Here is an 11700-nt window from a genome sequence, read left to right on the forward strand (position 1 = left end):
CCCTAACGTTCTGTGATTCTGTGATTTCTACAGATCCCATATTATTATTTGAATGGTATTTTTAGCCCAGAATAAAAATAACTAAAGGTGAATTAAACTCTTAATTTGGTTGGACATAATCTGCATCTTTACTTCTAGCCTATGTTATTTAGCCATTATTAACATACTGTTGCAGGATATTTCTGAAAGGGTGCAGAAGTCAAGAATAAATGAATGATTCATGGCTAGACCATATAACTGCAAATTTAGAAAGAATTTTGTGCATCTTTACTGCACTGTGTATGTGTAGTAGAGGTTGTTCAGAGGAGAGAGCAGGCAGTCCATATTTTTTTAGAATAATGTATTTATGCTCTTGTCCAGAAAGATTACAGAGAGATTAATACAGATTATGTCAGCAGTATCATTCACAGTATACATTTGAAAAGTGTTCCTTTTCACGAGCATTGCTATTTAATGTATACACTGATTTCTCCTCAAACATATTAACTCTTGATATCTTATTTTTTGTCTCCTGCTTACTTTGCTTTTTCCTTTTGCTATATTGTTTTCATACATTATTAGGATTTCCATTTTCCTTTATCAGCTTTTGCGTTTGTGTGTGTATGTATGTATCTATCTATCTATCTATCTGTCTATCTATCTATCTACTTTTGTGTCCATGTGATAAAGGAGAAAAGCAGGCAGGAAAATAATTGGGAAATTCTTCTTGATTTTAGATCTTGAATCACACTTACAGAGATGTCAGCAGTTATCTGTTACAGGTAGGAAACATTTTGACCTCAAGGTGAATTTTATTTTTACTAAAGAACAAAGATAATTTTGAGCCATCAGTTTAAAGGCTGAAATACTATCTTTTACTTATTATAGGAAGAGCTATTCTAAGTGTGTAAGTTTATGAATGGCTTTATTCCATTTTAAAGGAATAGAGCATATTTATATGTTTTAACTTCATTTGTGTTTTTTTTTTCTACATGTTCAATTTCTGTGCCCTCAAGTACACCATGCTTTCACAGCTTGTTGTGATTTATCTTAAAGACTGTTGTAACATGTTACATTGATGCGGCTGCACCTGGGAAGGGAAGAGAAGCTGGGAATTAAGGGAAAATGCGTATCTGACATGGCAATTTACTGTATTCCAAATATGTTGTTTAATAGGTATGCATGGCTATTTTTGTGTGTCTTGTTATTTTGCAGTATTAACAGATCACCAGTATTTGAGTAACACAGAACTGAAAACCATTCTGAACAGCACAGCTCCTCAACAGTATCGCATTAGAGCAAAGCTGAGAACTTATAAACCCCAGAAGCTCTATCAGTCTATTAAACTTCATTGTTCCAAATGCAACTCTCTGTAAGTGTTTCACACAATAAAAGTAATTAGAAATTTTTCTAAATGTTTCAGGATGCTTAGATTTTCAGTGTATTTTCATCCTTTTTTTGTGTAAAATAAGCTGAATGTAAATGTATTTCATTTTCAGCAGAGATTTGAAACTCACAGCTAAGAGGTAGGAAAATTTTAAATTATCAGATTAGTTCCATTTACAGAACCTTTTGAGTGCTTTCAAAACAATACTTAAAACAATAAATTTTCAAATTTAGCGGCGTGTTTTTTTCTTTACCAAAGTTGTATTTAAGTACCTGTTTCCATATTGCAGTTTTAAAATAAGGTCTGCAAAAGGTATGATAGTCTCCAATTGAATGAATAAAACATCTTTGACTAAAGTATATCTTCCAGAGGAGGCATCTTTCTGGACCCAAAACTATCAGGGAAGCACCATTCACCTTAGTATTTTTGTCTTTTTTCTGACCTGAGTCAGTTCATTGACTGTTTAATCATTGCTTTAATGCCGTTTGTCATTGTATCAAATAACTGCTATGCAGTTGTGTGGCCCTTTTAAGGCCCAACTGAAATCACATAAAGCTGATACATTTGTTTTTCCCTGGGTTTACATATATGTGGATGATGCCACTAGGCTGATGCTGCTTCTAGGTAAGATTAGATTGCTAAGCATATCTATTAACATGGAAATTAATTATCGCATCATAATTTGCCATACAACTCTGAATGTTTAAACTGATATAACAGAGTTATTTTTCCTGTATATACTTTAACTCTTAAGACTACGTTTTAATATTTATTCAGAGTACTGTCATCCTTGTTGCTAGATTGCCTAACGAGAAGCTATTAGAATTTACTTACTCGTTTTGGAAATGGTTTTAGGCAAGAAGTTCCAGATGGAGATGACTTCAAATCTATTATACAAGGCTCTGCCTTAACTGCCCCAAACCCAGAATTACACAATACATCCTGGTATGATTCTGTAATGTGGACTACACAAGACCAGAAACAAAGGAAAATAGCTATCCATTTTGTAAAGCATGATGAAATGCTTCAACGGCCTGAAGATACTTTGCTTATGATAGAAGGTAAGATAAAATGCAAATAAACCGCTTCTTGCAGCACAGTGTCCACTCTGAGTATCTACAAAGTAAAGGTATGTTGAAGTTGTGTTTAGTGTAAGTAGTGATGATCATAAAGACATCTTCAAAGAAAATAAAAACTCAGCTGGAAATTTGAGTTACTGTTGTGCAAACAGGAAAAAGTCACTTGTGAAGGTCTTGTCAGGTGCTTCTGTGTTATTTTAAAATTATGTCAGTAAGTTTATTGTTGATTCTGCTAAGAATCAACATCTGAATATGTTTTTTTCTAGCTGTGCTTACTGGTTTTTCAGTTCTGATTTGAAAACTCACCGAGTATTCCGTTGTATTGATGTGGAAAAGTTTTGGAATGCTTCTAATACAAACCTACAATTAACTTTGTCAGCCTCTGGATGTCAGTGTTGTTTCAGATTTATAGAGCTTGCTGTAGTGTGAGGTTGGTTTGGTTTGTTTTTATCAGATTTCCTCAGGGAAGAGGAATAGCCACTGAACTTTAAACAAAGCAGTTAGCAAGAATATTAATTAGAAATGTTTTGAATAGAATAAAAGTAATAAATAATTCCATATAGTACCATTCTGAGTTTAAAACAAAGTCTTCAGTTGTGCTCAAGTAGTGGTGTGAATAAGCAAATATAAGTCAGGTGGTCCTCTGTGTCAGGGTCAATGACAAAAACCCCTTCTGTTTTCTGCTTTGTTGTGTATTCAGTTAATACCAATAGCTGCTTTGTTTCTGACACTTTTCAAACGGGATTTTTTTTTTTAATCTAACGTTATCTTTGTGAAAACAACAGAAAGAATCTTTCTATTCTATTTTCCTAAAATAACTGAACAATGTAACTTGTAAATCTTTTTTCAGATGTTAAAATGCCAGCAGTTTAGTATGTGTGTATGTGGATATTTGTATTTGATGTTGGAGCATAAAGAAAAGGCATAATCAGTGGTTTTTTTCCAGACATTGGTCATGAACAATGCTACATGCTATTTAAATTTTTATCTTCAAGTTTTCAGAGGCGGAGGTTGGAAGTCTCACTAGAAATCTTCCCAGCCCTTTTCCAGATACAGACAACACTCAAAAGACCAAACACGTTATGACATTTATTGTACAGACGTGGTCTGGATTCTGCTCATTCATTAAACACAAGCAATTTGCTCTTCTACAACATAATAATACTCTGTTCTTCCCCACAATCATTATGCTGAAGCAAGGACTTCTTTTTGAGTGTTTGGCATCTATTGGGCTGTAATTGAGGAAATAAAAAAATGGACAGAATTTTATGTGACCCTCCACAGGGAGTGAGGGGAGTCTATAACTATTGCTACAGTTTAGTTGAACTGAAGAGTAAAATGTTATGGTTAACAAGTAGATTAATGCTCCTTGCAGATCCTCATTATTTGTACATGAAATCACTGATTCATATCACTGCCAGCTCCTGGTAATTCGCTGTGTTTTATGCCAGTCTCTTAGAAGCCAGAATACATTTGCTGAATGTAACGTTGTATTACAGCAAAGGTGAAATTCTGGAGACTTTTTAGCAATGAAATAACGCGTGTTTATTGATTTTATTCTCTAGTTACCTCTGCGATACAAGTAACAAATATATGCAGTAAATATTTTACAATACAGTGTCATAATTACTTGTCATAAAGTCTTTGAAACATGTTATTTAGTGGTAAACAACACACTTGTAGAATATATATATTTTAAAACATTTTGTTCACCTTTTTTAATTGTTGTTCACGAGCTGGTTAAATCACTCATTTTTGTGGAACTATTTCCAAATAACTGTTCTCTGTGTCTTAAATTCATAAATTTGCCATATTTCCACTGAATTGGTGAAACGTCAGATTCCATAGTCAGTTCTACAGTCCGTTTTACAGAGCCCAAAGGCAGGTTACCCCATTTATAAATTTGAAATAACTTTTTCCTGTCACTGAAACTGGAAAATCTCAGGGACCCATCTGTAATATATCAACTTTCTGTTGTGTTCCTAGCATGTCGCCAGCTTAGTAGCACTCAAATTAACATGAACTTTGGTGATTCTGCATTTCCTACCTCACATCAATTCTGATGTGGTTGAATAACTACTTTTTCATGAACTACTGGTTAAAAACTAGTAGGTTTTTGCCACTTAAAAGCTTTAAAAGCAGTTACTTATGAGAAGTTGCAAAAAGTCACTTTAATTTTTTTGCCCAAGAAAATTGCTAGTAAGATCATGGGAGATATTACATGAAAGTGATTCTAACTAAATAAAACTTCATGGTTACAGTGACAGCTATGAGGAAGGTATTAAAGCATCTGCTCTGATAAATGTCTTTATTAAGCTTATTATTTTAAAATAAATATATATTTACTATTATTAAGATTCTTTATTAAGTCTGCTGTTGAGTAAGAATGAGTAGGTTATGGACCCTTTTTTTTTTTTTTTTTTTATAGTGGCTCTCAGGTTTTTATTGAAGGTCCTGAGATTAACTTCTAATCAGCCAAGAAATGCAAGTTGTTCAATTTATTCATGATTACAGTTTGAAAAAAACCAGATTTTTCTGTTTTTAATAGGTGGAACACTAAAAGAAGTCTGGAAGCTTACAAAAAGATTTAAATGTGTTATTCCTGTGAGATCCACAGAAGATGATCTTGAATTATTGGATCTTTCAGCTCCTTTTCTTTTACAAAGGAACATAAAATATTATGGGTAGGTTGAAAGCATTTGTTGATATTTTAGTAGTTGGAGTAATAGATAGATATCATTTTCTTCAGTAATTCAAACTGCAGTGCTCAGGAGATAACTTACCCAAAGATTCTCTGATGCAAAATACAGTGAATTCCACACTTCCGAGGCTATGGAATATGGTACACACACCTGGGTCTGGTATCTGTGCAATGCCATGCACTACCGTGTTCCTGCTCAGTGAGAGCTAGCAGCAGTATGTTCTCTCAGTATTGCACAGCAGCATGCAGTTATCAAGCTCAGAAACAGCAATTTACTTCCAGCAAGCTATTGAGTCCTCCCCTCTCAGCAGTCCTAGCAAGTTCAGGCAGAGTGCTGTGTTGCACTGCGTCAGTCCTGTAGGCAGTAAAAAAAATTTCTGTGAAGAAATATTGCATATTTCACATGAACCCTAAAGTTTCCCTTAAGGGCCCGATAAAATGAATACAGATAATTACTTCTCTTTGTCATATATTGTTTTGACCTTTCCAGATATGGCTGACCACAGCTTTTTTAAATAAAGGCAATATATGGGTATTCCCACCAGGACTGGATCTTCACCAGTACAAAGCATTTCCCTTTGCACCTTCATAATCCATACATATTTCCCCAGCTACACACAACTCACTTGCAGACATGGTTCTCTGTTTAAATGGTTGCACTGTAAAAGCCAGTGCTCTGTAATATATTCCGTGATTGTTTGCAGGATATTTAGGAAGGAACCTCACAAGGATGTTTACATTTCAGAGTTTTCTTTTATGAGTCTTTATCAGTAGCATATACTTAGCAAAGTCTAAAAAAGATTCTGTAGAGTAGAATGAAAAGCACAGTTATTTTTGCTGTAGGAATGAGCTTGAATGCTTGTATAAATATTTGTGTGTACATATGCATGTATATTCACATAAATATACATATATATATATAAAGACACGCATACAAAAAACAAAATTCACAGCTGAGTTTACTTCATTGGAGTTTGGGTGGCTTTTTTAAAGGAGAAATGTAACTTAATTGAATTTGGCTTTATTTTAAACTGCAATAGAGATACCTTTGCTCTCCCACTGAGTAAGGAAATCAGAATTGTTTTGTGGTTTTTTTTCTATGCAGAAAGCTTCTAGTATAACTAAACCAGTGTTTGGTTAGTCTCAATATCTTGTTTTAAATGTTAGGTGCAAGCTATGTTCAACTCCAAAGCCTATCAAGAATCTAAGTTCCATTGCAGCAGAACAACAACCATCATGGGAAGCAGCTGAAATAGCACAAGGTCAGCTTTCATGATATATGTCCTGAAATATTTTTGTGCCTTGATTCTGAAGTGTTTGTATGAAATAGTTTGGTTTCTGGGTTACAGTTTTGTACAGAAAGCGTGTAATTTATGGTTTTACTTGAGTATAAAACTAAAATTTATTCACCTTTTACCAGTTGAAATAACATATTTACTTTTGAAACCATTACAGAATGAATTTAAAGGATTTTATATGTTGAATGATTTGTTCTACCATAGGTGTCACCTATCGTAGTACAGATATGGTGCATTTTTGGTTGCAGATGTAATTTTTAAACTCTATGTGCTTGCTTTTCTAGAAATTAGTTTTGCTTTTCCTTTTGGAGATACAATTTTTCGACCTAAACTAAAGAGAGTCTTATTTAATGACTAGTGCAAGTAAGACTTTTATGTTCTGTAAGCCTTGTCAATGCTAAGCATACTCCAGAGAGTCTGCAATAAATAATATTCAAATGAAAGGAATTATACCATAACATATATGTATGTTCCATGCTTTATGTGTTCCTTGTGTTAATTTATGTAGTCAACACGTTCAAATGCTGGAGGTAAAATGAAGCTTAAAACTTCACAACACATTAAGGAAAATGAATATTTTCATGTTCATCAATTCACATTCTAACTTATTAAGTTGGAATATCTAGCAGTATCTAAACTTGGTAAAGATTTTATAAAAGAAAAAAACTATTTGAGCAATAGAGTGGTTCTCTTAAATAAACTGTCATAATTATATTCTATTAAATAAATGCAAAGTAATATATAACTTACAGTATTAGAGCACCTGTGATTGATATTTAAGTCTCAAAATGAAAACAATATTCATTAAATGCTTTGTTGCATTTAAACTACTTTTATAATCTGTATTTTCAGACTAAATAATAACCTGCAAGTGTATCAGATCAGTTGAACATAAAATGACTAGCCAATTTCAGTAGATATACCCAGAAAAGATTGATGCAGAGTTGCAGTAACTTTGTACGTTTTAAGGTATTTTATGTTTGCAGCATAACAGTTACTGCTGCCTGTGAGAGAATGACTATAGCAATTTACTTATACTGGAATATTTTCAGAACTGTCAGCAAAGTTTTTCTGAATAAGACTTTGTTCCGTAGCTTTTACTACATCATATGAAACAAATTGTTTTCCTCAGAAGATACGTTTTTCAGGTGGAATGGTATCTTATTACCATTGTATTACGAGCAAGTCTACTTTAATCTTCCATGAGTAAAAGGAGTAGGAGGATTCTACCAAGGTAGTATCTAAGTAGAGCTAAGCAAATTTAGCATTTGTTTTACTAGGATGCGAATAAGTAGTTAAAAATCTATCTGCATTTTTATGCTCATGTATTAAAGTGTTTCTAGGCAAATTGCAATGTGTTCTCAAAATACAAACCACATTTTGCTATTCAGAGCCTCTATTTTTTGGCCTGTCAATTTATACTCTTAATGACATTATTCAAAGTCAGTTACTATTAAAGGAGGGATATTGTTGGTTTGAGTTGTTACGGTTTGTCTTACATATTCACTCTAAGAAACAGTTCAGTTGTTTTTTTTCTTCAGTTTTAGGTATTGAGCTGCTCCAGTATGTTTTTATTATGAAGTTTACATTAGTTGATGGAACAGGAGCACTAAATGCATACCTTTTTGATTATGTAAGTAAATTTAGGTAAATATAGACTTTACGGATTATGTTGGTTTGTGCTTTGTTTTTAAAATAGTGAATGTATGTACAGAAACATTCATTCTATGTTGTCTGCAGTGTTACAGTTGTGTTACTTGTCTACAGATACAAGTGCTGTAATGCTATTAATACTGTCTGTCAGAATGTAAGTTATAGTAGTTTTTCAATAAAATGTCAAAGTATAGAATACCAAAGCATAAAGACAAAACTGAAGCTTGTAGATAGATTATTTGGTATTTTCATAGACTTTCATACATTTGCATGGCTGAATTTCTGTTTTATTGGCAATGTTAAATTATGTATCCTCAATGCTGCGTGAATGATGGGAGGATTTATATAGGTAACTTCTGGATTAGTTCAAAATCTCATTACTGGTATAATTGGCTTTTTTTTCAACTCACATTAGAGTCTGTCCATTCAGTAATTCTTGATTTTTCTTTCATATGACCATGATGTAGAAGAAGCCTTCCTTACCCTGAACCTAGGCAGGACTCAGCTATACAGACATTTGTCTTTGATTTCAGAAACAATTTATTCAACTACTTTGCTAACCTTAGAATTAACCTGGCTTCAATTTTAACTGAAGCAACTTAAGACCATTCTTGCTACCTGCGACACTGAACAACACTTGTTGTCACTGCACACTGTATAATGTTCTTACTTTCTGAAGGCTAAAAAGACACTGTTCGTTTTGTCTTCTTCCATATAAGAGTTTTTTTCATATCAGAATATTTTTCTTCCATATCTGAGTTCTTTGAAAGCTCTGACCACCCTCACTGTTGTGGAGGTCAAAGACTGCAGTCCCCATTTCAGCAAGTAATCTTTTCCTTCTAACTGTCCTTCATTTTCATGCTGAGAAACTGAACTGCCAAAGGAAGGTGAGGGGAAAGATTTTAAACCACCTGTTGATGCAGAATTCCAAAAGTCTCTACTTCAGGGTTGCTCAGTTTTTTATCAGATAATGCTCAGCACTACACCTTAGCTACAGGGAAAAAAACCCACAATTTCTTCTGAAGTGCTAGCATGCCTGCTGGTGGTACTTCAAAGACAAACCAATACCTTCCAAACCTAAACTTAGGTCCTTCAGCACCACCTGCAAAGGAACTGGGCTACTTTGAAGTGCAGCTTTGCACTAGCTTCCAGTCGCACTTCTTTAGGAACGTCTCAGTTCTTTTCTTTCCTCTCCTCTTTATAGGAAAAGTCATTGAAGGAAAAAATCAAAAAGTTTTATAGTCAGAATAAGAATTGGAAGATTGAGAGGAAAAAGTAGTTTTCTCTGTCAGTTTTGCTGGTAGATTATCCACTGATTTCTGATCAGTTCCATTAAAAGTGTCATCCATTAATTATACAAAGGCAGATTATTCTGTATTTATATCTTTTAACAAAAAGGAGAAGTTGCCATCAAAAACCCTAGCTCACTTTGAGATGGTATGGATGAACCTTTAGAGATACAAAATCAGGAAACAAACTTGGAAAGAATAAAATAGGAATTTTGTCAGTCATGTTTACTGTATATGGTTTTAAAATACCATTTTTAAAAGGTGTATTGAACATTTCAATGTTCCATTCTGTATTTTACTCCTCCATTCAGAACTGTATCCCACAGTATAAGCCTTTCTCCGTAGTTTCTAAAATTCTCAAAAAATAAAAATCAAACTAAGGGAGTTCCACTTGTATGAAGCCAGGTTGCAGTGCCCACTTTTTTCAAGTTATTTTGCTCCTCTCAAAATACTCCTCTCACTGCAGTGAGGGACTGTTGAGCAGTACTGACCATCCTCTCCAGTCATATCATTGTCTGGTTATGGAGGTTTATGAGGAATATCTGCCACTTATATATACAGACCTATATATGTGCTTTCTGGGTGGCTATAGTCCCTGAATACTCAGAGGTACTGAAATACAGCCTATTTTTTTATTTTTTTTTAGACAGTTTGGTTTTTTTCTGTATCTGAACAGTTTTAGGAATAGTACTGTTCTTCTGTTGTGTTACCTATCTGGATAATTTTATTATATAAGTTTATTAAATGATAAAAGAACATGCAGTCAGGGTTCTGGCTAATAATTTCTTACCATTCTTCCAAGACCTCATACTTTTCTATTCTTTTCCAGGAGAAGTTTTTTCAAATTCCTGCCTCTGAAATCTTAACAAATAATTTTCTTCAGCAAAAGATGCAGATGACCATGGATACACTCTGTCCTCCAGGAAGAAAACTGGGTCAGCTTGCCATTATTTTAAAGGGGGATGGGAAGGGAAAGGGTCTTTCGATCTGCTGTTGCATACGCAAAGTCTTAGAATTCAACTTATGCAGGGACAAAACTCAGAACAGAGAAATGCAGGAGTCTATAAGGAGAGTTCCAGTTAACTTGTTTTGGTACATTTCTTTAACAGTGGAACTCCTTTTTGAGATAGAAAAGTAATGGTTTGGTAAATCCTCGTGTAGCACGTAGTGATGTGTGAATAGAGTCATGTCTGTGCAGGCACTAACATGTAATTTGTGTTCATATGGAAGTTAACCAGAACGCCCTCATAGTGAATGTCACAGCACCTTAGGGAAAACTGAAAGGGCATTCAGTGTATGGCCACATACTTTCAGTGAGATTCTACTTTTGAATGCACATCCTGATTTAGAGCATCCTTTGCTATGGGAAAAATCCATGGAAATTGAGCAAAAACTTAATCCAAATCCAGTCACAGAGGGTTTTATGCAGTACTTCTGTTGTGGCAGAAAGTAGCTCTGCTTAAACTACACATGTCCAAGGTAGCTGTATGTCACTGCCACACCTCCAGCCTCCGAAGTGTACTCCCTCTCCCTCACTCACATAGCTGTCAGTGACCACCACAACCACGCTGAAGCCTTTACTATACTTACAAAAAGTGGCTCTATTGTAAAAGGTGTAAAGGATGTTCCCTCCAAGACCAATGAAACTGTCTCATTGAGACACGTGGAGATGAGTTTTTATTGTTGGAAAGTCTTTGTATGCGCTTTAGTGTGGTACAACTACTGGTACCAAATGTTTTGGAGAGGCGCTGGGGCAGGGAGGGTGAGGCTTGGAAGATTGTCACTGAACACCATTTCGGGTGGTGTGGGAAATTTTAAGGTGCAGATTGGAATTTAAAAATTAGTAATTAATTTTTCTTCCTATTAACTGTTCTATACATTTAGATATCCCACTCAAGTTATACTTCTTTCCTATAAAAGTTAGAGATTAGTATTAATAATTTTGATTTTGTTTGTAGATGATTTGCCATGGCTGGAATGCTTCATCAAGTCCTACAATGTCAGAGATGCGGTGAAACATAAAGTTCATTACCAAATTTTTGACACTACAGTTGCTGAAGATGTTGTATATTGATATGTTGCTAATAGGAAGTAATCCAGGAGAGTCCAATTTTGAGGGTTTCTGGGATCAGAGACTGTATAAAAAATCCTTTGTTCCTTTATTAGGAATTCAACCTGTATGTATATTAATGGGAATTATGTTTTGATGTATTTATTGCTTTCCTGGCATACAGCCTTATGATCTGAGTGCAAGTGGAGGTGCTAAGCTTTCACTGGAGGATGCTTGGCTCAGGCTGTTGGAAGCAATCTGGTA

General features: G+C 34.5%; 1 protein-coding gene across 1 annotated transcript; it reads left to right on the top strand.

Moving 5' to 3' along the window:
- Positions 1-716: 716 nt before the first annotated feature.
- On the top strand, positions 717-11460 carry POT1 (protection of telomeres 1; the record flags this gene model as incomplete). The annotated part of the gene is made up of 8 exons (XM_010179194.1): positions 717-761; positions 1195-1351; positions 2222-2427; positions 4994-5129; positions 6314-6408; positions 7986-8077; positions 10216-10321; positions 11345-11460. Coding segments are annotated over 8 exons (953 nt in total), but the record flags the coding sequence as incomplete, so codon positions are not given.
- Positions 11461-11700: the final 240 nt, after the last annotated feature.

The sequence above is a fragment of the Mesitornis unicolor genome, unplaced genomic scaffold (genome assembly GCF_000695765.1).
Source record: "Mesitornis unicolor isolate BGI_N332 unplaced genomic scaffold, ASM69576v1 scaffold51950, whole genome shotgun sequence".
NCBI classification, from domain to species: domain Eukaryota; kingdom Metazoa; phylum Chordata; class Aves; order Mesitornithiformes; family Mesitornithidae; genus Mesitornis; species Mesitornis unicolor.